The 25629-nt window shown below is 42.7% G+C and overlaps 1 protein-coding gene across 7 annotated transcripts in view; it reads left to right on the top strand.

Moving 5' to 3' along the window:
- LOC143025494 (heterogeneous nuclear ribonucleoprotein L-like) overlaps positions 1–10711 on the top strand; it is a 239407-nt gene extending 228696 nt beyond the window's left edge. For 6 of the 7 annotated variants that reach the window (XM_076185244.1, XM_076185240.1, XM_076185237.1 and 3 more), the window contains 4 exons: positions 7780–7930; positions 8250–8361; positions 8490–8654; positions 9031–10711. In XM_076185244.1, coding sequence (XP_076041359.1) covers positions 7780–7930; positions 8250–8361; positions 8490–8654; positions 9031–9101 — 499 coding nt within the window. In that variant the 3' untranslated portion in view covers positions 9102–10711. The remainder of the gene's footprint in view (positions 1–7779; positions 7931–8249; positions 8362–8489; positions 8655–9030) is intronic. The other variant, XM_076185238.1, reaches the window with a different exon arrangement.
- The last annotated feature ends 14918 nt before the right edge of the window (positions 10712–25629 follow it).

Raw genomic sequence — 25629 nt, 5'->3', positions numbered from 1 at the left:
ATATATCTGCAACACCTCCCACACTGCATTCCTTTCACCCCATCCATCCATCTCATCCTAGGATGCACATATACCAAAGGCTTTTTCCCCCTAAACGGGGGGTAGCCAAAAAGAAAAAGGCATAGAAACCACTCCCACACATTCCATTTCCTATATATTCCACTCCCTTCCTCCCATCCCGGCACCTCCCGGAAGACAGGCCACCCCTGCATCCCGTCCACCGCCCTGGGCCAGAAGCAGCGCCGCAAGACACAGCACATCCACAGCAAGGCCGCCTTATGAATTCGGCGACCCCCTCCCTTCCCTCCGTCCCCCCATACAGAAAAGGAGATGGGGAGAAATCCCTTCGGGCTGCATCAAACCTCCTCCTTGCGTACACCTCCTCACCCCCATCCCCCACCCACTCCCCCCATGCATCACAGCACCATCCACACACAACCCTTCTCCACTCACCCCCACCCTCCGTCCTCTCCCGCCCCCCTCCACAGACACCTCTCTTTTGTAATGCCCCCCTCACCCCACCCACCCATCCCACCCCAGGACACACCCTCACATTTACTCCTTCCACCTCTGCCTTCCACTCACTTCTTCCATGTGTCCAAACCATCCTAACACTCCATCAACTCCATCTCCCAGCTCCCCCCCCCCCACACACACACACACTATCCAGCCCAGCAACCCCGTCATATTTCTCGGACACTTCATCTCAAACGCATTCAAAACTCCTCTCCTCCCCTCTCACGTTCCACGCTTCCGCCCTGCACAATGCCGCCGGCACAATCACCCCTTCACACAACTCGCCTCCAGTCTCTCACCCTTAATGCTCGCCTCCAGCCTGCCGTCACTCTCTCCCCTTGCACATCTCACCACCCCACTTTTGCCCACAATTATCTTCAGCTTCCCTCTTTCACACACCTTCTCAAACTGTCGCACATCATTTTGTTCATAGAGAAATGACACATTTATACTATGACTATCCCTCTGTTATGCTGTCCCCCAACCCCTTGTTACTGTCCTGTACCATTTCTCAAAATATAAATTTCCTTTTTTTGCCGACACTGTGGTGGGGGAAGAGAATGCTGCCACCAAGTCTTTCCACTTGAGTCGTAAAAGGCGACAAAAAACGGGACGGGGGATGGGATTAGGAGTCCTACAGCCTGTAGCCCCAAAAGGGGACATTCCTAAAAAAAGAAGAAACAGATAGATAGTAAATAATAAATTGACATAACTAATAATAAATGAGAATCAAGCAAATAATAATGAACATACAAATGATAACTAAACAAATATAAAACAAGTCGTTACAGCATCTTGCTTGGGTGTTTATCTAAATGATTCTTAAAGCTTTGAACTGAACTACATTGCGTTGCCTCTGCAGGAAGTTTATTCCATTCATTAACTACTCGGTAGGTGAAGTTGTTTCTACCCAATTCCAAATTAAATCTATTTCCAGATGGTTTGAGACCATTGTTTCTTGTCTGATTCTCATTGTGTGAAAATTTTATCACTTTAGAATCTTAACCTCTTCAGTACGGTTCAAAATCTCACGGGCAGCATTAGCTGCCAGACGTACAATGTGTCGTAATAATACTCTCATCATAAAATTTAGTCACCGCTTATATCGATCGTTCTCTCACCCATGAATTTTGATAACCATAGAAAATGTGATGAAGACAGTTTAGAGAGTTTGCATTACTCAGGGGCAACTACAATAAATATAATCAAGACGCCGATATGGCAGCCACGCGTATCCACTTGCTCCTCATGTTCCTCATGCTGCCTACGTATGCGGCACCGTATGGAAGGGGTTAAAGACCTGTACAGCGAGTCCTCCTTGTACAGTAATTCTTTATCCGATAAATTCACAGTTACGGTATTTGGTAATTACTACCCTTGATTCTATTTACGGTAAGAAAAATTCGGATATGGTATCCGCTAGATATTTTGAAGAAGAAAGAGCAGGGAGAAGGTATATCTGCCATATCCTATTATTACATGTTATAATGGGTTCGGTATACAATAATTTCAATTTGCGGTAAGGTTTTCAGGAACGCATATGTACCGTATAACGAGGACTTACTGTATCAAGTAATCTCTGAGTCTATGCTTTAAGGAAAACAGATTCATATGTTTTAGTCTTTTTTTTGATATTTGGAATCTTTTGTGGTTCGCTGTTATACTTTTCCAATCTGTCAATGTCTTTAATGAGATTCGGTGACCATATGGAAACAACATATTCCAAATGTGGGCAAACTAATGATTTTATAGCTTGTTAATGAGTGATGGACTTTTCAAGTCGAAAGATTGCGCAATCGGACCTAGAATCTTATTTGCTTTCTCAGAGGCTGAAATACACTGCTTAGATAATCATTACTGATTACGCTGAGATCCTTTTCTCTATCACTTTTGTTAATTAATTTCCAAACAACTTTTAATCATACTGTTATTTTTACTTATGTGCATTACCTTGCATTTGATATATGGTTTAATGTTGCACACTCCTCCCCTATTGGGAGGCTAGGACGATGCCCCTCACAGAGGGCTTTGTAGTGTGGAATTTAATGAACCATGCCCTTGGTTCAGCTTCACTGTAATTTATCTAAATCTTATTGAACAGCTAATTGGATTAAGTGATCATTTGCCATTCTGCACAGTTTTGTATCGTTAGCTAATTTGGAAACGATAGATTTTAGTCTGTGATCTATATCATTAATATATACTATGAATAGAAGAGGCCCAAGAATGGAACCCTGAGGAACTCCACTCGTAACATTTTTCCATCCAGAAGTTTTTCCATTTGAAACTACTGTTTTCGATCATTCAACCAATTACTAGCCCAACTTCATAGGCTATGACTTATTCAGTGTGAAGCTAATTTAGTATGTAGTCTTCCGTTGGGACTGTATCAAAAACTTTTGCGAAGTCTAGATATATTAAATCCATATTGTTTCTTTTGTCATAATTCAAGAACATTTCTGTCTGAAACCACGCTGGATATCATCAAACAGTTACTTTCTAAATGATGTTCAATAGCATCTCTGATAGTTTCCATCATTTTTCCTAAGATTGAAGTCAAACTTGTAGGCCTGTATTATTTGGATTATAGTCACCTTTTTTGAATATAGGAGTAATGTTAGCTAGCTTCCATTCCCTTGGGACATCTCTGGATGTGATAGATTTCTTGAAAATTTCTAATGGAACAACGGTCTCATTTTTAATTTCCTTTTAAGATTCTTGGATGCCAGCCTTTGGGCCCTGGTGTTTTATCAACTTTGAGTTTCTTTATTCACCTTTACTTTTGTTATATTTACCATTTTTCTTTCTAGGAGTTTGAATGTGTTTGAGATGAGGTGTCTGAGAAGTATGGTGGGGGTTACTAGGCTGGATAGAGTGAGAAATGAGGAGGTGAGGAGGAGAACAGGGGTGAAAAAGGATTTGGGAGATAGGGTTGATGAAAGAATATTAGGATGGTTTGGACACATGGAAAGAATGAGTGAAGAAAGACTAGTAAAAGAGGTATGGAAGGCAGATGTGGAGGGAGTGAACATGAGGGGACGTCCTAGGATGAGATGGATGGATGGGGTGAAGGGGGCTTTGGGGAAGAGGGGAATGTCTGTTGAGGAAGGAAGGGAGAGGACGGAAGACAGAGGTGAGTGGAGAATGGTTGTATATGGATGATGATGTGATTGCATGAGGAGGAATGGGCGGGGGGGTGGGGGGTGGGGTAGTATGTGTGAGTAAATTTTGACGCAGCCCGAAGGGATTTCTCCCCGTCCTCTCCTTATATGCAAAGGGGGACGGAGAGGGGGGGTAGCCGATTAAATGAAGCGGCCTTGCTGTGGATGTGCTGTGTCTTGCGACACTGCTTCTGACCCAGGGCGGTGGGCAGGGTGCAGGGATGACCCGTCATCCAGGAGGTGCTCAGATGAGAGGGAGGGGTGTGGAGTGTATTTAGGGATGAAATGGGTGGGAGTGTTTTTATGCCTTTCCCTTTTTGGCTACCTCCCTTGGAAGGGGGAAAAAGCCTTGGTATATGTATGTATGTATGTATGTATGTATATTTACCATAGTAAGTTTACCCTAGACTTTTCACAGGTTTCAGTTTGGAATTCACTTTGAGATGTTTTGTTCATGAATACTGAACTAAAATAATTGTTTAAGATAATACACATTCCTTCATTTGAATATTAAAGTTCTGTCAGCAGATAATAGTGGACCAGTGTGATTCCTAACAACCTTTTTATCTCTAATGTAACTAGAATTCTTTGGGATTCTCTTTGGATTTATCAGTGATATTAGTTTCGTATTGTCGTTTTCGTTTTTTTGTCTTAAATCTCTGTATTAATGCATAACTTTGGTCATTAGATGCACCTGAGCATTTTTATTTCTTTTAAGCATGTCTCTTTTTAGTAATACTTTTTTCAGTTTCTTTGTCAAGCCATTTTGGGTGAGCCTGATTTGGGGGAAGGGATGTATGAATTCTCTTAGTAAGCGTATTTTGAAATATTTCTTGCATCTGATCTACTGAATCCTCTTAGTAAGCATATTTTGAAATATTTGCCACATCTGATCTACAGGTCTTTCGCTTAATTTTGCCTCCCAATCTGTAAGCTGAAGCTCCTGACATAGTCCTGCGAACTGAGCTTAACTGAAATTGGATATTTTAGAAACACAAGTATCCAATTTAAATATTTTTAGTAGTTGTGATCTCTATTTGCAACAGTTTCACCGACTTATACATCGGTTATCATGCTTTCATTGCTAGTGATCAATAGCTAAATTTTCCATGTCTTGTGGGCTCTTTTACATGCTGAACTAAGTAATTTTCACCGAGAAAATCAATCGAGCGACTACCTATATGGCCATGTTCAAGGGTCGTCCAATCCATGTCGGTAAAATTGAAATCGCCCATTATCAATAAGTCCTGGTTGCAGAAACTAGACAGTTCTTGAAACAACAGTTTGTAGTCTGCTAAAGATAATGTCTTTGGCCAATGTATTCACATGCATTCATTTTTTGTCCATTTGTTTGAGTTAATTGTACCCACAAACTATTATATGCATCTTGTTTCTCTTTCTCTAAAACACAAGCATTGTTTATAACGTACTACAGAACACCCTCCACCTTTCTTGTGGTTTCTTTCCTGATGAAAGTGTGTAAATCCCACAATATTAAATTCAGCTTCTAACTCTACCATTTAACTGTTATTCCTATCATATAGAGATTTTTGCTTTTGACATAAACCTGTATTTCTTGGAATTTGTTCCTAATAATATGAGCATAAGTACAAGGTTTTAAGAAACTCGTGGTTATTTCTTTTTGACACCTTTTGAGTTTCAATATCATGCCTTGCATTATAATTTTGATCTTAATTGAACCTTGCTCAATATTGATATTTTCTCCTTTATTGACATTCAATGTCTTTGTTAACATTTCCCCCATCATGGACCCCATATTCCTAAACCACTTGAGGTGGCAGCAGACTGGAAGTGAGCATTAAGGGAGAGTGACTGGAGGAAGTGGATAGTTTTAGATACTTGGGTGCAAATGTGGCAGGAAAAGGTGGAGTGGAGGTGGAAGTAGAATGTAGATTGAGAAAAGCGAGTAAATGCCTTGGATTAAAAAGTGTAATGAGGAATAGACATTTGGGAATGGATGCTAAGAGGAGACTATGAAGGAGTGATTGTGCCAACAACACTGTATGGGGTAGAAACATGGAACATAAGAGAGGAAGAGAGGAGTTATGTTTGAGATGATGTGTCTGAGAAGTATGATGGGGGTTACTAGGCTAGATAGAGTGAGAAATGAGGTGAGGAGGAGAACAGGGGTGGAAAGGGAGTTGGGAGATAGGGTTGATGAAAGAGTATTAGGATGGTTTGGACACATGGAAAGAATGAGTGAAGAAAGACTAGTAAAAGAGGTATGGAAGGCAGATGTGGAGGGAGTGAACATGAGGGTGCATCCTAGGATGAGGTGGATGGATGGGGTGAAGGGGGCTTTGGGGAAGAGCGAGGAAGGACGGGAGAGGACAGAAGACAGGGATGAATGGAGAATAGTTTTATATGGATGATGTGATGGATGGGGTGGAATGGGCAGGGGGATGGGGGGTGAGGTAGTATGAGCAAAATTTAATGCAGCCCGAAGGGATTTCTCCCTGTCTTCTCCTTTTATGCATACTAAAATAATCTTAGCATCTTTGAACTGATTTTCTTTGGGAAACGTAGCCTAGGCCTAAGCATACTGAATAAAATCCTATCATCTTTGACCTATGATATTTAATACTGTATTTTTTAACATTTTTATTATTTTACCATTGGACTTTCTTAAGGAAACGTATACATATTGAATAAAATCTTATCTTTGAGCTACGTTATTTAATATTCATTAACTTTTTTAATCATTTTCGTTAGGAAACATGCCTACGCCTACCCATACTGAATAAAGTCCTGTCATCTTTGACCTACAAGTAATTTTTTGTTGGTTTAATTAAAATCATTGCAAGGCAAAATTAGGAATTTATTTCAAAATATTCTTTTCGTTTATGTACTGTACCGAAAATATTATTGACAACAGACTAGGCATTTACTGTTACATTTTATTAATTGCAAAACATAAAAATACAAAATGTTGCACCGAACATATTGTTATCGACAACAGACTAGGCAAAAAAAAGTTTTACCGTTACATTTTATTAATTGCAAAACGCACAAAAATACAAAATGCAAGGCAAAATTAGGAACAAATTTATTTCAAAACACTCCTTTTGTTTACGTACTGTACTGAACATATAGTTATCTACAACAATCTAGCCTAGGCATAAAAAAAGTTTTACCGTTACATTTTATTAATTGCAAAACATATAGAAATACAAAATGCAATGCAAAATTAGGAAACATTTTACTTCAAACAAACAAAATGAAAGAATATTGAGCTGGCTGGGATGCTGACACAGCCGGCAGCCTGCCAAAACTATCGTATTCGCGTCTCGCGGGGTGCGGAGTAATTGTACTGCACTGCCAGGCATAACATTGCAATTCTATTACTCTATTAAATGTTAAATGTTATTGCACTATCTCGTGGTCATAAGTCGACGACTACCTGTAGTGTATTCAATCTTGTAAAATATATACACGCACTTGCGTGTTTAGATACAAAGATGGGACACCACGAACATAGTTCCCTTTCCTGTAAGATACAACTAGGTAAATGCACACACTGTATGTACTCCCCTCCTACAGGAACTGCACCTCTAAATTAGGAGGGGTGTGGAGTGTATTCAGGGATGGAGTGGGTGGGAATGATTTTATGCCTTTTCCATTTTGGCTACCTCCCTTGTAAGGGGAAAAAAGCTTTTTTCACCAAAATGTTTGATCAAACACCAGAAAAATGACGTCGGTCCTTGAGCGGTCAATCGACTGACATCATATTTTTCTGGTGTTTGATCAAACATTTTGGTGTTATGATTTTTTTTTGTTTTATTTGACCAAATGACAAGAATCTTGTCATCGGAGTTGAATGGGTTAAGAAATCTATGGGGAAGTGAAGACTAGTGTCATCCAGTGTGGGATTTGTTTCCAGTTGGTGAAACTAAGAAACTGAAATATGTTTCTCCTTTTATTTTGGAGGGTAGTGGAGTGTGATATGGATAGGAATATATATATATATATATTTCTCTCTCTCTCTCTCTCTCTCTCTCTCCTTCCCTTATAAGGGAAAAAAAGCACTTGGTGTATGTATATTTTCCTTTTTCTTTTTCTTATGGTTGATCATAATTTCCAGATATTCAAAGCAAGCTTTCTTGGCTGATGTACAACAACCCTATGATCTGCCTGATGGTACCCCATCTTTCAAGGACTACATGGGCAACAAAAACAATCGTTTCATCAACCCAGAGATGGCTTCAAAGAACAGGATACAGCCTCCTTCAAAGGTATGCTATCTGGAGTTACCTAAACCTCTTCTGTTGTGCTTTGGAAAATATTGTACAAATATTATGTGTACAGTGAGACCTCTCATTAATGGACATCAATTAGCTGTGTTTGCGGTGTTTTCGCTGTGTTTTTGGGGCTGTTTAGTGTGTGCAATCACTGTGCCATCCAAAACCACTCCAAAACACCGAAAACACAGTGAAAAGACCACAAACACAGCTAATTAATGTTCATTAATGAGAGGTCTCACTGTATCATTGAATTTGTCACCCACATTGTTGCCAGTGGGTTAGCATTGAAGGTTTCTTTTATTCCTCCCAGATCTTGCACTTCTTTAACACTCCTCCACACATGACCGAGGAGATCCTCGGACAAGTCTTCACTGACGCAGGTGTTGCCGCTCCCAAGAGTATCAAGATTTTCCCTTCAAAGAGTAAGTAGCTGATGAGATTTCAGAATGCAGCAATTGAAACAGTAGGCAGATATGAGATAGGAACAAGCTCTTTCCCGTTGTTAAGGTGAATTTTGCATTTTGTGAACATTTGTTTCTTGAACCTACAGAGAAGCAGCAACAGCAGACAGACTCCGAAAACACTACTTCTACTCCACAAGCAGAGAGGAGCTCAAGTGGTCTGCTAGAATTCAACAATGTGTCAGAAGCGCTAGAGGGACTTGTGAACTGCAATCATGCTCCCATTCCCAATCCAAGTAAGGATTCGGAGAAGCGTGAGTATTTGGCCCTTGTGTATGGGTTAGTGTAGATGGGAAGGGTGGGTTATGATAGTCCTGGGAGGAACCTGCAATACATAAACATTCATGAAACATTAACAAAATCTAGCTTCTGCCATGTACACTCGCCAACGAATGACTTGTACAACATGATGTATATACTCCAACATTCACCAACTCCAAACAGGGAAGGTTCACTCTTTGTCCAACAACCAATTTACCTCGCCACCCATGGAGGGGTACACAAGGTCATTTCCCAGTGGCCCCTTGTTAACACGAGGCTTAGTGGGGCCTCGGGTTGTGCAAGGTGAACGAGTTACCCTGCTTAGTGTGAAGGACCAACCAGTTACAATGTATCTCTTTTTATTTTCAGACTCAAAGTTCCCCTTCATCATGAAGCTCTGCTTCTCCTCTTCAAGACACATCCCTGTCAAGATGGAGTGAGGTGCTGAGGCTATGTGCTCTTTGCCACCATGCCCCCTCGTGTCCTTCCTATGAGGGGACTCTCGACCCCATGTCTCCTAGCACTTGATGCCCAGGCTAGGACAATGAGGGGACTCTCCACCTGAGCGTCACTCACAACATGCCAAGGGGATTACCGCCACGTCACCAGGCTTGACTACTTGGGCACACACTCTTATTTGGTGTCTTCACACCTGGTCACTCCCTAGGAACCAACCAGCCTCCCTGGACTTCACACGCAATGCAATGCTGAGGAATTGGAAGTTAATTTAGTTTTGTTGTGGGATCACTGACAAATTCAGTGAAGCAAATGTACATGGTGAAAGTTAATTGTGGAAAGCTGGTTGAGAAGAGTTGTGGTGATGGGAGCTGAGGACCAATGGTCTTCTCCTCCAACCTCTCTCCTCCAAGCTTCTGTGTTGAGGTACAAAGCTTACATCCATCGAGGTTGACAAGCTGAACTTTAGATTTAAGTTGGTGTCTGCCCTAGTAGCCAAGCCTTGCAGGAGTGTCCACAGATGAAAGGATTGGTATATTAAAATCCCTCCTGGATATTTCTTATTGTTTTTAATTGCGTCACGGGCAGTGTGCGGCTGTCCATCCTAAGCTCTCTTTAAGCAACTTATTATTGTGGCTATTCAGACTTCTGCTAGGTACACACACTATGCTCATTCAATTGTAGTTATATACTTTGTATGTTGTAATGTGGCAGTTTGAGAGAGGAAAAAAAAAAGCAAAAACTTATTGGGTGAATTTACATTTAAGGTAAAGCACAAGCAAGATGCGGTGTAATTGTGTCTACTAAGTGGATCTTTCAAATCTTTGCAACCTCGACCACTCGCTAACTTTGCTTACGATCACTTCTTGTATGGTAACTCTAGGTACTCCACCGTGAGGAATAATACGATCCTGGTTCTTTTCCTGATATTATAAGAATCCCTGTGTGTTATTATGAAGTACCAAGATGTAGCTAGTGGTAAATGGTCTCTTTGTTGCAATAATAGCATTAATTTGGTGACCCACTGTACTTGACTAGGAGCCAATGTTGATGGCCAAATATACACTCTGGGTAAATGTAGTTGTAACAACCACTTGGTGCAAAGGCAGAGCACAAGGACGGCCGCGGAAACCCACAACACATTGGACACCTCCTTTGCCACCAAACACAGCAGGGCCACAGCTGCGCGGCCTTAATGCCCATCGCTGCTCCTGCTGCGGCTGCTCTTCTTTCTGCTTTGCCTATGTGTCAGGTCTTTACATGTTTTAGGGTAGAATATTAAAGCTTTTTCAGTTGTCCTCTTCATTATTAGTTTGTTTTATCTTTATTTTTTATTTTTATTTTTTACTAGGTGGTAACAAGTTATTTCCTAAGTTGATTAGGTTGAGCTCATGTGGCTCAGTTTTTCACTTTTCTCGCTGGGTCGGGAAGGACTGACGACACGTCCCTGTGTCCAGACAGCCCGGCATGGCCCAAGACAGGTCATGCCCGGCCCATCCTAGCCATTACACTGTCCTGGTTTTGTGCCGCTCTTGGTTTGTTTGGCTTCTAACCATACAGTAATATTAATCATAATAAAGATTGAGTGACCAAATGTCCAGACATGCAGACCAGAAGTTCAAGCGAAGGTTTCAGGTGAATGTTATCAGACTTGAGGATAACGACGGGTACTCGTGGACTTGTTGCCGTCTCTCTTGGCTTTAGTTTTGTGCCGGTTTTATTTTTATCATCATTATTATTATTTATTTACTTTTTTCTGTTCTTGTTGGAACCTAGTCATAACACAAAGTACTTAAGGCTTTAATGCAGGTTTTTTATGAATTTTATTTTGTCTTGTTTGAGTGACCAACATTCACTTCATGCAGTCAAACATGACAACACACTAAACCTTACTTGAACTTCCCAGCTACAGACAGTCTTTCACTTGACACCTTAAATCCTTCATAATCAGATACTCAGAGCCACGACGCAACAATGCAGACTAAGTACATGCTGCACACGAACAAAAGGCTTCAGTTGAGGGGGAAACTCCACAAAACATGGGCTCAAACTGCAATACTTGATACTTAGCCAGAGACACTCCACATGTAAAACTAGTTTCCATAGAGCCGGCAACCTTGATATAATTGTTCTACCAAAATACAACCTACCCGATTCCTGCAACCCACCACCACCGCCACCTCAAATGATAAACAGAACAGCGATACACTAACAGAATCCAGGAGCAGAGCAAATCTAATGTTTTCTACTTAAATGGATGTCCCCATTTGATCTAGTTCATTTGATGTATTTACAGTTTGTGTAATGATGTTGGCATTTGATAGAAATACTTGGCACATACATTTTTCAGTGTCCTTTCATGTGTTTTTAGTACAGACCAACATTTTAATTATGGCTCGATAGCTGTTATTGGTTCAGTGATGAGGACCGTAGCAAAAAAGGTTGCTAAGGAATGCATGGAAGCAGATGGGAACATGATAGAGTAGTGCATAGACCACCACATCCAAATAGTGGTCTATGAGTAGTGATAAATCTTCCTGCCAAACGCCTCCCCTCCCTCCCTCCCCTCGTCTTAGGGTGTCCTTCGGCAGCAACACACACCCTTCCCACTGCTCTGCCCTGCCCTGCCCCTGTGGTTCACCTGTTTCCTGCCATACGATCACTTGCTGGCTCCTGTGGCAGAACTGCATGCATGGAAACCATCAGAGCACACTCGTCCTCTACTGTACGGCGGGTCCCGAAGGCTCGAGTGGACATCCTGCCCCTGGAGCAAGTAACAGCCTGGACCCCTACAGACAATACATACACAATGCAGGACCGAAGAGCAACCCTCTCTGACCCATGCTGGACTGGTGGAGGGCGAGGGGGAGGGGGTTGGTGGCTAAGGATGGGCCCACAGTTTTTTTAAGTGCAATTTGATTTTACAGACCACAGTACAAGTACACATGGAAATCGTAGACCTACAACATGCTGGAACCCTTTATTTCTGGTATTACTGTTAACCTTTTATCTACTACTGCTGCTGCTGCAATTAATTTTGCTACCACCACTACATACCAGGCCACTTAAGACGAGAACAGGCAGATTGGAATTATCTATTTGATGCACACCCAACACACCAATCAACCAGTCTTTTTACAGATTCCTCCATCACCTTGGGTTTACATGGTTCTCCTTTTGCTCTTTACATGTTCAGTTGCATTATATTCAGTGTTAATTGAAGTTCAAAGCCAACTTGGTACAAAGCACGACGTACTAAGGTAAACCCTACCAACCAGTGGGAAATAATATTTTTGGGGGCTGGCCATCACCACCCTCCCATTTCCCAACCCCCATACTTTAATTCACTTGGCCACCGTCACCTTCATTTCCTGTCACCTGCCTTTCATCATAGTTTCAAGATGCATAACAATGAATGAAGTATTTCACTGCCATCCTAGGCACTTTTAATCATCCTGCAAATTATGTCTTTGCTTTGTAGCTTGGTTCCCTAACATTTTTCCCACCAGACCATTTGCACAGGTAGTATGTGCACCATTGCCCTTCCTCCCACCTTGAGCTTTAGATGCACTGGGGAAAAAAAAAAAAAAAAAAAAAAAAGTGCAGAAGAAAGGTCTGCCCTTTGGAATTGGTCAATATTTATTTTTTATTTTTTTCTTGCTACTATCATGCACTGGTCTGGTCCTAATTTTTCTGTTGTGGATCTGTTACATTCATCATTTCCATAAGGAGCATCATCTTTCATATTATTTCTAGTTGCTAGACCTTTTTTTTGCCTCGTGCTGGATGTGCCCCCCAATCCTGACCCTGTGGAGCATGTTCTGCTGGGCCATAAGCCAGCAAAAAATTAAACTTGGCATCAACAGGCCCCGAATGCATGTGAATGTGCGTACTTGCATGTGTGCTTAATGGGTGGCAAGGGTGAGGTGGTGGCCAGCTCTGCTCTTCTCCGTGCCAAGTGTGGTTGTGTAGTGCCGTGTGAGTGTGAGGTGATATGCTGTACATACAACATATGAAGGCTGCTGCCCCGCCATTAGGCAGGTCCCTGCTGTTACCCCTATTGGGGAGCCACACTTTTCCAAACCTAGACATGGCTTGGTTCCCCTACTCCTCACTTCATCCATATGTGGGGTTAAATGTACTCTGCAGTTGAAGCCTGTTGGCACTGCTGACCTCACCAAGGTGTCAACATATGTACCCTTCCTGCTTTCTGGGACTCTTTTAAAGAAAAGTTTTTATTGGCCATTAAGCCTAACCCAGACAATGCCACTTCAGCTGCTGTGTTAATTTGAAGTGTGTTGCACTTGGTCTGTCAACTGCTGTGAGCCAGCAATACCCTTAGATCTGATCCCCGGCTCCCCATATGGGTGTCCAGCAGACTTTAAATAGCAGTAGGTTGTTCACATGGGTTTTATCAATTTGTCGTTGAATTGTCCTTGCAGAATGTGCTTAAACTTTAGATTATTTATGATTATTAGGAAATAGTCCCTCCCCCTCCCCCCAGAGTGAATCACTTGATGCATATCATAGCATTGTAAGGTTGAAGTGTGTACATAGTACCTTTCTCCCCTTGGAGCGGGAGATGGAGTGGGAGGGAGTCGAGTAGGTTTGGCCCACTCCTCGTTCTCCAACTCTTGGTCTCTCTCCAGATGTCTCCCACACCCCAGGACACAGCTTGGCCAGACTATCAGTGGCAGTGACAGAAGCATTGGGACACAAACTAGGATTTATGATCCCCATTATCACCACTCGGGTAGCTCCTCCTCCCTAAAGTTAGAAATGACCATCATAGTACAAGTTCGACAAACACTGGTTTTTGTGTGGTACTATGAGAGGAAATGCAAGAATCCAGACCCAGTTGCAAGAGCCAAAGTCAGACTTGGCAACGAGAAGTGCTGGAGGAGCAGCTGCTGCCGTCCAAAGTGGCTTTATAGGGGTATATGTTCGCATTGTTGGCCAAAAGAGTGTGGCTACAGGGCCTGTCTGCTCATAAGCCTCCACATGATGCACCCAGTGCTGCTGGCACTGCTGCTGTTGCCACTTCTGTCGTTTTAGTTTGTCGTTAATGCTGCTGCCTGCAAGGGAAAGTATGTTGAGCATAGGTAAGTCTTAGGCAAGAATGGATGGGGGACAGTGTGTCACCCAATGTCAGGTGTTATGCAAGATGATCATTTTGAGAGATACAAGATCTCCCAGTAGATGGGAGGTGGTAACCCACATGTTGTCCAGCACACCCAGTCCTTGAGGGACAAGCTTGTCTTCAAAACCTGTGTTTTGGGACAAACAGGGGGCAGGGGGAGCAAAGTGATGGCACTTCAAAATGCCACAAGGAGGGTACAGTGATGTTGACAGTGACTTTCATGACTAACTGTAACGACAATGTTGATGGTGCACATCTGGGCCTGTAGTGTGCTGGTGGACTGTCCAACTAGTGGGGAACCCTACCTGGACACCCTGGCTCAAGCTGCTGCTACAGCTTTGCCCCCACCCTATCCCATCTATCTCCTACTTTTACATCTGCACGTGTTGTGGTGGTTGAGCAGTTGCAACGGCCCCTCTGCCCTCCGTGCGCTGTGCATGAGGGGGTCTCGGTGCTGCATTTGTCTTTGGCAGGAGCCTGACCCCATTGTGCCTGCGAGCCACGATGGTGGTGGGCAGCCGCCGTCCCGGCCAATGTGCCCTTCCCATGGGCCTTTGGCCAGCTTTGCCACTCGTCCATTCCATCAAATAAACCTCAGTCACGCCGCCACAACGGCGATAGCCGGCTGTCGTCGAGAAGGGGCCTCTTATAATACTTGAAATGCATATGCCCCAAGGCCATGAACATCTGCTCATCCGTCCTCAGCTTGCCTCCCCCCCCTCTCTCTGGTAGTTTGGTGGGCAGTATGGCGATGAGTGAGCAAGTGAGATTCAACTGTCAAGTTGTTGGACAAAGATTGGGCATGCAAGTTCAGCAGAAAACCTTAATGTTTAAAATTTTGAAACGAGGAACCTTGTGGCGCCAAGTTGAATAAATAATTACCGCGCCATGGTGGCTGGAGGGTTGGAGGGACAGTGGGTGTTCGGGAGGGTGTTTAAAGGAGGTCTTAAGATTGACTTCACAACCCCAGTTCCAGGATTTGCTGGTTTAAACTTGAAAGCATAACATAAGGGTTTCATTTCCTTTTATCCACATGTTGTTTGTAAGAATTTCAAGAAATAAAAGGAATAATACTTTAGTATAAAAGAGAATAATCAGTCTTGGCTTTTCATGTGGTGTCCTTTGGCCAAAAGGTGGTGTAGTGATGAGATGTCATCAGAATATACCGTATCTGTGGAAACTTACTTTATAAATTTTTTGGGTACCAGTGCAGAGCTTGTGCTGTGTTGAACAGACATATCAATATAAAAAACAGGTAAGTGTTGGTGGGGCAGCAAATTAGGTTATTTGACAGTTCAAGCAAAATGCTGCAGAGATGATTTATGAACATGCCTTGAATGGAAATTCTTCCCTCATCCCATGTTAAGGGCAGAGGTGGTTGTGGAGTGTACAAGAAACCTGGAACCAGAATAGAAACGGACCTTGTACAAAGCTGGAAATTTTTGTTGCACTTGTGGACAGGATACCTGAAAAAAAGGATGAGCAAATGAAAGATGTTAAGCATAATGGATAAGATCTCCAAGAATAATTTTAGTAACAATAAATTGAAATGCATGTTTTTCATAAAATGGTACCTAGATGCAGAAACATGGAACTTGGTTGTGGTGGTGGCATTAATTGGATCTTGTAACTACACAGTAGAACAATACCACCCCAGAGCATATAACTTGTTTGACAAAGCAGAACTTCAGCATAAAATTTGCAAAGCAAAAGTTTTGCAACTATTGGTTAATAAACTGGAAGTGTGGGCTCTCACTGGTAAACTATGAACTAGAGGATGTAGGACTTCCATGGAGAAGACATACTGCTGTGTTACCACAGTTTGGTTAAACTATACAAATTGAACTGTTAAGCAGCAACTGGTCCCATCAAAATGTTTACCAAGGGTTTCTTTCCCCAGTACTGAGGTAGCAGACAAGCTTCTGACCCCCCACCCCTACAAGTTTCACACTAATGGTAAAATACCAGTAGAAAATGGTTACTTTTTGACAGAATGGATTGTCAAAAAGTAATTAATCATTTGAGTGAATTACCATTAATGTTGATGTGAAACGGGGGGTAAACAAAGGACCAATACTAGCCATGTATTGAAACTGAGGGTACAGCTCTACAGCGAGATGCAGAATTGTGTATCCCTATTTATAAGGGGGGGGGGGACTTGATTGTGAAGACAGGGATGACAGGATTTTTAATGGACATCATTTGTTTGCAGTTTATCTCTGACATGTTATATTTTGTAAGCTGGTGTATTTAGTAAAGGGTTTTGGTCAATCAGTCTCGTCCCTGGTGAAGTTACAGGTTCTTAATTTATGCAATATATAGGGGACAAAATGAGTTGCATCTATTAAATGAGGGGGGAACAGAAGAGTACCAAGGTATCCACACTAGTGTATAAATATTATACATGTACGCACGTACCAATTGCTTTTCCCCCCCATACAAGGGGGTATTGGCTGCATGTTATTGTGGCAGAGTAGTATGCAGTTGATACTTTATGGTCTACATGGGGCACCCCTACAGACCAGAGCCACATCATTTTGTCTGTGATAGAGGAAAACTGTTCATAGAGAAATGACACTTTTATACTATGACTGTCCCTCTGTTATGCTGTCCCCCAAGCCCTTGTTACTATCCTGTACCATTTCTCTGAATATTCATTTCCTTTTTTTGCCTACCCTGTGGAGGGAGAAGAGATTGCTACCACCAAGTCTTTCCACATGAGTCGTAAGAGGTGACAAAAAAGACAAAAAATGGGACCGGGGGATGGGATTAGGAGTCCTGCTACCTGTAGCCCCAAAGGGGCATTCCTAAAAAAAAAAAAAAAAAAAAAAAAAAAGATGCATAAGAGGGTCTGGGAGTTGTCCAACCAGTACCCTAATTTTTTTTTTTTTTTTTTTTTTTTTTTTTGTGCATGGATGTGGCACAGATGAGAGTAAAAGGGAAGAGATAGGCAGTATGTTTGTGAGAAGAAAGATGGATGTACTGGCTTTGAGTGAAACCAAAAGGGAAGGGCGACTGAGTTTGGGAGGAACTCAGGAGTGAAGAGTGGACGAGGGAGAGAAGGGCTGGCTATGCTAGTAAGTGAAGAGATAAGCGTGTAGTAGAGTGGAAGGAGGTTTCATCAAGGTTGATGTGGATGAAGGTGAAGCTGGGAAGAGAGGGGTTTTGTAAGTGCGTATGGGCCTGGTAGTGAGAAGAGCATAGAGGAAAGGAAGGATTTTTGGGTAGATATAAATAAGTGCAGAAGGATTAGGGAGCAATGTCAGTGTAGTTGTATTGGGAGACCATAATGCTAGGGTAAGGAATGAACCAGTAGACTAAGTAATTGAGAAGTGTGGAGTTCCGGGTAAAAATCGTAGTGAAGAATTGATGGTGTAGGTGTGTCTTGAAAGAGTTTATGATAGCAAATACAATATTTAGGAAGAAAGGCATAAGTACACATGGGAGAGGGTGGTAGATAGAGCGTTAATGGATTATATAGTGGTGACTAGGAGTATGGTAGGAAGAGTTAAGGATATACATATTCTAAGGGGGGAGAGTGGGGCAATATCAGCTCATTTTCTGGTGGAAGGTAAATTGAGAATGGAGAAAGGAAAAGGGTAGAAGGTAGGGAGGTACTTCGAGTGAACTGCTTAAAGAAGAATGAGTATAAGAAGCTGGGAGGGAGTGAAGGATGGAGTATAACTAGGAGTGGAGGAATGGGGATAGTTCAAGGAGGGAGTCCTAAGGTGTGCAAAGATGGTGTGTGGAACAAGAAGGGCAGGAGGAAATAGAAGGAAGGGTTGTGAGTGGTGGGATGAGGAAGCAAAGAATGGTGTAGAAGAGAAGCAGGCATTCATAGATTGGCTACAAATTAGGACAAGGGAATCGTATGAGAGGTACAAAGTAAAGAGAAGGGAAGTTGAACACAAGATAAAGGAAGCAAAGAGGAGAGCAGATGTGAAGTGGGATAAGTGACAAAATTTTGAAAGTAATAAAAAGATGTTTTGGAAAAAAATTAAAAAGGCAAATTAAGTACAGAAGAAAAGGTAGAAGGTGCAGATGGAGAGATGATAATGGAAGAGAAGGCAGTGAGAGGAAGGTGGGCAGAATATTTTGGGGAGTTGCTAAATGTGAAGGAGGATAGGGAGGGAAAGGCAGTTGCAGTGGGAAGCACTAAGAAAATGAGTAATGAGTGAGCAAAATGGAGGAAAAATAGTGAAAGATGAAGTGAAAGCAGCTGTTAAGATGGTGAGAGCAGGTAAGGCACCTGGGTTGGATGGATGCCATGCAGAATGTCTTAAAGGAGGTACAGTTATGGTGGACTGGCTGGTGAGGTTATTTAATGTTTGTTTAAGAGTAGGTAGAGTGCCAGAGGACTGGAGGAGTGCCTGTATAGTTCCTCTTTACCAGGGAAAGGGGGGACGAGTGTGAGGGACTCGGCTTGTCACGTGTAGTTGGGAAGGATTATGGGAGGGTCTTGATCGAGAGGAACAGGAAGTAATTGGTGAGGAACAGTGTAGTTTTAGGACAGGTAGGGGTTGTGTAGATCAGATTTTGTGGCAAGACATATGTGAGAAAGCTATAGGAAAAGGTAAGTGTTTTTTGGGCTTTTATCGATCTGGAAAAGGGTTATGACAGGGTAGACAGGTAGGCGCTGTGGGAGGTACTGTAGATATATGGGATAGGAGGAAAGCTGTTTAGAGCAGTTAAGAGTTTTTATGAGATTTGAAATGGAGAGTGGTTTAAGGTAAAGGTGGGACTTCGTCAGGGATGTGTTATGTTGCCCTAGCTGGTCAATCTATACATGGATGGGGTGGTGCGAGAGGTGAATGCAAGGGTTGGAGATGGTTAAAGAAAATTGAGAAAAGTGGGAAATAAGTCAGTTGTCGTTTGCTGACGACAATGCGTTTGTAGCAGGATCAGAGGAGGGATTGAGGAATTTAGTGTGAGTTTGAAGTGTGTGAAAGAAGTAAGCTGAAGATAAATGTTGGCAAGAATAAGGCGATGAGATGTACAAGGGGAGAGAGTGACAGCAGGCTGGAAGTGAGCATTATGGGTGAGAGACTGGAGGAAGTGGATATTTTTTGATACTAGGGTGCGAATGTGGCAGGGAAGGGAGGAGTGGGGGTTGAGGTAGGATGTAGATTGAGAGAATGGAGTAAATGCCTTGGTGGATTAAAAAGTGTAATGAGAAATAGACATTTTGGAATGGATGCTAAGAGGAGGTTATATGAAGGAGTGATTGTGCCAACAGCACTGTACAGGGCAGAAACATGGAACATAAGAGAGGAATAGAGAAGGAGTTTGTGTGTGATGAAATGTCTGAGAAGTATGATAGGGGTTACTAAGCTAGATAGTGAGAAATGAGGAGAACGGGTGGAAAGGGAGCTGGGAGATGAAAGAGTACTAGGATGGTTTGGACACGGAAAGAATGAGTGAAGAAAGATTAGTAAAAGGTGTGTGGAAGGAGTAAATATGAGGGGGCGTCCTAGGATGAGATTGATGGGTGGGGTGAAAGGGGCATTACCAAAGAGAGGAATGTCTGTTGAGGAAGTATGGGAGAGGACAGAAGATAGGGGTGAATGGAGAAGGGTTGCATATGGATGATGCTGTGATACATGAGGGGGAGTGGGTGGGGGATGAGGAAGTATGTATTAGAAAAAATATTGACGCAGCCTGAAAGGATTTCTCCCCGTCTTCTTTTCTGCATGAGGGGACAGAGATGGGGGTCGCCGAATTTATAAAGCGGCCTTGCTGTGGATGTGCTGTCTTGCGACACTGCTTCTGACACGGGGCAGTGGACAGGATGCAGGGATGACCCATCATCCAGGAGGTGCCAAGATAAAAGGGAGGATGGAGGGGAGTGGAATATGTATGGAATGGGTGGGAGTGGTTTCTATGCCTTTTTTTTATGGCTACCCCCCATGTAAGGGGGAAAAAGCCTTTGGTATATATTTGTATATATATAATGTATAAAAGCCTTTGGTATATGTATGCATATATATAATGTATATGTATGTGCCAAAGCCCCTCCTTACAAGGGAAGTAGCCAAAATTACAAGGCATAAATCCACTCCCACCCACTCCATTTCCATTCACCACCCTGCCCTTTTAGATACAGTTAAAAAATATATATGCATAGGGTTTGTATGCAGATTTGTTAAAGCAGCTGATAGAAGGTTGGGAGGTTGTATAGGTTCTTTTTTGTGTTGGGGGGGGGGGGATGGGTACATTGGTATTGGAGGGTGTTTGGGTGTGTATACAAGGTTCTTATACTTAAGTGGATTGGTGTGTGTGGTTGGGCTGCAGGTTCTAGTGACACTTCCACAAGGACTTTGGTCTGATCCAGTTATACTTGATTTCAGGGTTTTCTGAAACATTCATTCAGTCACTTTAAGGTCTTACACAGTGTGCAGTTTAATTTGAGGGTGGGGTTGGTATTGAAAATTTATACCATGTGTTAGGCCTGAGCAGTGTACATGTACACCTAGTGTATCTGTGGGCTTGATTTCTCCACTTGATATTGGAAGAACCTTAAATACAACACTAAAGTCCACCCAAACACATATACCAAGAAACTTTAGCACAAATCCACCATCAGTCCACTGCAGTTCTCCCATAGACATGATCACCCTCACCAAGACCTACAATCTTGTTCCAAGTAAAAATGCAGCTTCCCAAGAGAAACCATAGATATAATGGAGTGTACCAACCATACCAACCTAGAAATATTAAATTTCCCATTGTCAAAAACAAGATGGATCTCCTGTATCCACAATATCCTTTGAAGGTTAAGCAATAACCCCCTTCTATACAATGATCACTACATAGGCATCATGATGCATGAGTGGGTGTACAAGGATGCTGGCGTTGGAGTCTTAATTATATTTTGTAGTTGTAGCCAAGTGACCCCCATATTCTGTGAACTGGCTTGATCATATTTTGTGTATTTATATGGAACATAAGAGAGGAAGAGAGGAGTAGTTTGATGCATTTGAGATGAGGTGTCTGAGAAGTATGATGGGTGTTACTAGGCTGGATAGGGTGAGAAATGAGGAGAACAGGGGTGGTAAGGGAGTTGGGAGATAGGGTGGATGAAAGAGTATTGGGATGGTTTGGACACATTGAAAGAATTAGAGAAGAAAGACTAGTAAAAGGTATGGAAGGCAGATGTGGAAGGAGTGAACATGAGGGGGCGACCTAGGACGAGACGGATGGATGAAAGGGGCTCTGGCGAATAGGGGAATGTCTGTTGAGGAAGGATGGGAGAGGACAGAAGACGGGTGAATGGAGAATGGTTGTATACAGTGGCCACAAAAAAAATGTTGACACTTTAAGATTTTAGGACAAAAATAAAGAATAGTACTTACTGGCCTTTTATTTCCACTTTGATGCTACACTTAATGTTTTGACATGTTGCCCTCATTCTTGATAACCATCTGGATCCTGGGCATTGAATTGGCAAGTTGGGTAAAGTAGGTGGCGTCGTATTGTCGCCCACATCTTCAGCTCCTTCAGGACAGGGATGCTTGTGGGTTGCAACTTTTCCAGCTTGTTTTTCATCTGGTTCCAGGCATTTTCAATGAGGTTTGGGCCAGGGGAGTTGCCTGGCCACTCCAAAACACTAATGCTATGGTCAGAAAGGAGCTTTTTCACTGCCTTGGACCTGTGAGAGGGAGCACTATCATGCATGAAGTGGTCACACTCATGAATATCCCAGAAAGTGAGCATGTGATCCCTCAAAACCTCAATATAATTACTTTCATTGTCACATTTGTTGGGAGCAAGTAGAGTCCACCCCTACCCTTTTTCAGTGAGCCGTTTGAGCTCGGTGAGGGAGAGGGCCCTGTACGCTGATCCTCATAGCCCCTTTTTTTTTTACTTAAGAAATTTGGTGCCCTTTAACTCACTTTCCAGTGCACAAGATGGGGTGTACCAAGCTTACTATAGAAGAGAAGATCAGGGCCCTTACTGTGTTAGAGCAGGGAAAATGAAGGTGTCAAGGATGGCCATCTACACCCTCAAGAAAGCCGCCACTGCCCTCCCTCCTGGTACTATTCCACCAAGAAAGCTGGGCTCTGGGGCACCAAGGAAGACTTTTACTCGCACTGACAAGGTCCTATGATGAGAAGTACAATCAGACTCATTCATTACAGCTGTTGGACTACTGGTAAAGAAAAGCATCCGGAACTACTGAAAAACGTCTTTGTCAGAACCATTCAACATCGGCTTCAAAAAGACCTAAAGTTACCTGTTCGATGTGTTGCCAAGAAGCCACTGCTCACAGAGCCCACGAAGAAGAAAAGACTAGCATTCCGCAAGAAATATAGGGACTGGACGCCACAGCAGTGGCAGAACGTCGTGTTCACCGATGAAAGCACTTTCAGGCTGGTTAGGGGAGGCTCCAAGATCATCCGTTGGCCAAGTGATGTGTCAAGATACCCGCGGTATACGTTCAAGACAGTAAAACATCCAGACAATGTGATGGTGTGGGGTGCCTTTAGTGGAAAAAAGGGCAGAGGTGGAAAGCAAGAAATTACATTGAGGTTTTGAGGGATCACATGCTCACTTTCTGGGATACTCATGAGTGTGACCACTTCATGCATGATGGTGCTCCCACTCACAGGTCCAAGACAGTGAAAAAGCTCCTTTCTGACCATAGCATTAGTGTTTTGGAGTGGCCAGGCAACTTCCCTGGCCTAGACCTCATTGAAAATGCCTGGAACCAGATGAAAGACAAGCTGGAAAAGTCGTAACCCACAAGCATCCCTGTCCTGAAGAAGCTGAAGATGTGGGTGACAATGGATGCCACCTACTTTACCAAACTTGCCAATTCGATGCCAAGAAGGATCCAGATGGTTATCAAGAATAAAGGTAACATGTCAAAGTGGAAGTAAAAGTGCCAAAAAAAATTTTTGCGGCTACTGTATGGATGATGTGATGTATGAGGTGGAATGGGTGGGGGGATGGGGAGTGAGGTAGTATGTGTGAGAAAAATTTGACGCAGCCTGAAGGGATTTCTCCGTGTCTTCTTAACTGCATGAGGGGACAGAGAGGGAGGGGTCGCCGATTTAATGAAGCGGCCTTGCTGTGGATGTGCTGTCTTGCAACACTGCCTCTGACCCAGGGCAGTGGACAAGATGCAGGGGTGACCCATCATACAGGAGGTGCCAAGATAAGAGGGAGGTTAGAAGGTGGAGGGGAGTGGAGTGTATTTGGGATGGAATGGGTGGGAATGGTTATTATGCCTTTTTCTTTTTGGCAAACTTCCTTGTAAGGGAGAAAAAGCCTTTGGTATATGTATGTATATTAAAAGTGAATTAGTAATACAGTTAAACTTTATATTTCAAATGAGAGTATTGTGATGCATCATTGAATCATTGTACGTCAGGCAGCTGATACTGTACATGAGAACTTGACTTGTAATCAGATCCCAGCTGAAAGTACTAATTCTTCTATCATCTCAACACGACTTCATACATGAAATGAGGTAATGCAAGATTGTCCAAATGGGGGGAAGTGCTGGTGAACTCCAGTGCATTATAATGCAACTCAATTTGCAGGCAGGTAGGTCAGACAAAAATTGGTAGGTCTATTTCTGTCTGGTATTTATTGAACATTTATGGTTTTCTTTCCCCCTGTGGTGAGGGAAGAGAATGCTACCACCAAGTCTTTCCACTTGTCATTAAAGGCAACAAAAAATGGGACGGGGGATGGGATTAAGAGTCCTACTACCCGCAGCTCCAAAAGGGGACATTCTAAAAAAAAAAAAGTAAAGGCATAAGAGGGTCTGGGAGTTTTCTAACCAGTACCCTAAGGTTTGGGTCTTTTAATGTGCGTGGATGTGGTACAGATGAGAGCGAAAGGGAAGAGATAGGCAGTATGATTGTGAGAAAGATGGATGTGCTGGCTTTGAGTGAAACTTAAATTGAAAGGAAAGGGCAACTGAGTTTGGGAGGTACTTGGGAGTGAAGAGGGGACGAGGGAGAGAAGGGATGGCTATACTAGTAAGTGAAGAGATAAGTAAGCAGGTAGTGGAGTGGAAGGAGGTATCATCAAGGTTGATGTGGATGAAGGTGAAGCTAGGGAGATGTGGGTTTTTGTAAGTGCGTATGGAGTTGGTAGTGAGAAGAGTGTAGAGGAAAGGGAGGCTTTTTGGGTAGATATGAGTGCATAGAGGGATTAGGGAGAAATGTCAATGTAGTATTGGGAGACCTTAATGCTAGGGTAAGAAACAAACCAATAGATGGAGTGATTGGGAAGTATGGAGTTTCAGGTAAAAATTGTAGCGGAGAATTGATGATGGAAATGTCTTGAAAGAGAGTTGATAGCAAATACAGTGTTTAGGAAGAAAGTAAAGCATAAGTACACATGGAAGAGGGTGGTGGATGGAAGGGTGGCAGATAGAGCGTTAATGGACTATATAGTGGTGACCAAGAGTATGGTAGGAAGAGTTAAGGATGTACATGTTCCAAGGAGACAGAGTGGGGGAATATCAGATTTTCTGGAGGAAGGTAAATTGAGAGTGGAGAAAGAGGAAAAGGGCAGAAGGTAGGGAGGTACTTAGAGTGAACTGCTTAAATGAGAAAAAAAAGGAGAATGAGTATAAGAAGCTGAAAGAGGAGTGGGAGGGAGTAAAGGATAGAGTAGAACTAGGAGTGGAGGAGGAATGGGGATGGTTCAAGGAGGGAGTCGTAAGGTGTGCAAAGATGGTGTGTGGAACAAGGAGGGCAGGAGGAAATAGAAGGAAAGGTAGCGAGTGGTGGGATGCGGAAGCAAAGAAAGCTGTAGAAGAGAAGAAGCAGGCATTCATAGTTTGGCTACAAATTAGGACAAGGGAATCGTATGAGTGGTACAAAAGTAAAGAGAAGGGAAGTTAAGCATAAGATAAAGGAAGCAAAGAGGAGAGCAGATGTGAAATGGGGTAAGAGTATGACAGAAAAATTTGAAAGTAATAAAAAGATGTTTTGGAAAGCTGTAGAAGAGAAGAAGCAGGCATTCATAGTTTGGCTACAAATTAGGAAAAAGGAATCGTATGAGTGGTACAAAGTAAAGAGAAGGGAAGTTCAGCATAAGATAAAGGAAGCAAAGAGGAGAGCAGATGTGAAATGGGGTAAGAGTATGACAGAAAATTTTGAAAGTAATAAAAATATGTTTTGGAAGGAAATTAAGAGAGGAAGAGGAGGTGAATCAAGTACAGAAGAAAAGGTAAAAGGTGCAGATAGATGATAATGGAAGAGAAGGCAGTGAGAGGAAGGTGGGCAGAGTATTTTAGGGAGTTGCTAAATGTGAAGGAGGATAGGGAAGGAAAGATAGTTGCAGTGGGAAGTGCTAAGAAAATGAGAGTGATGAGTGAGGTAAATGGAGGAGAAATGGGGAAGGATGAAGTG

The sequence above is a fragment of the Oratosquilla oratoria genome, chromosome 5, assembly GCF_046742065.1.
Source record: "Oratosquilla oratoria isolate Oo_2021 chromosome 5, ASM4674206v1, whole genome shotgun sequence".
In the NCBI taxonomy this organism is placed as follows: Eukaryota; Metazoa; Arthropoda; class Malacostraca; order Stomatopoda; family Squillidae; genus Oratosquilla; species Oratosquilla oratoria.
This window is presented reverse-complemented; position numbering and strand designations above follow the sequence as displayed.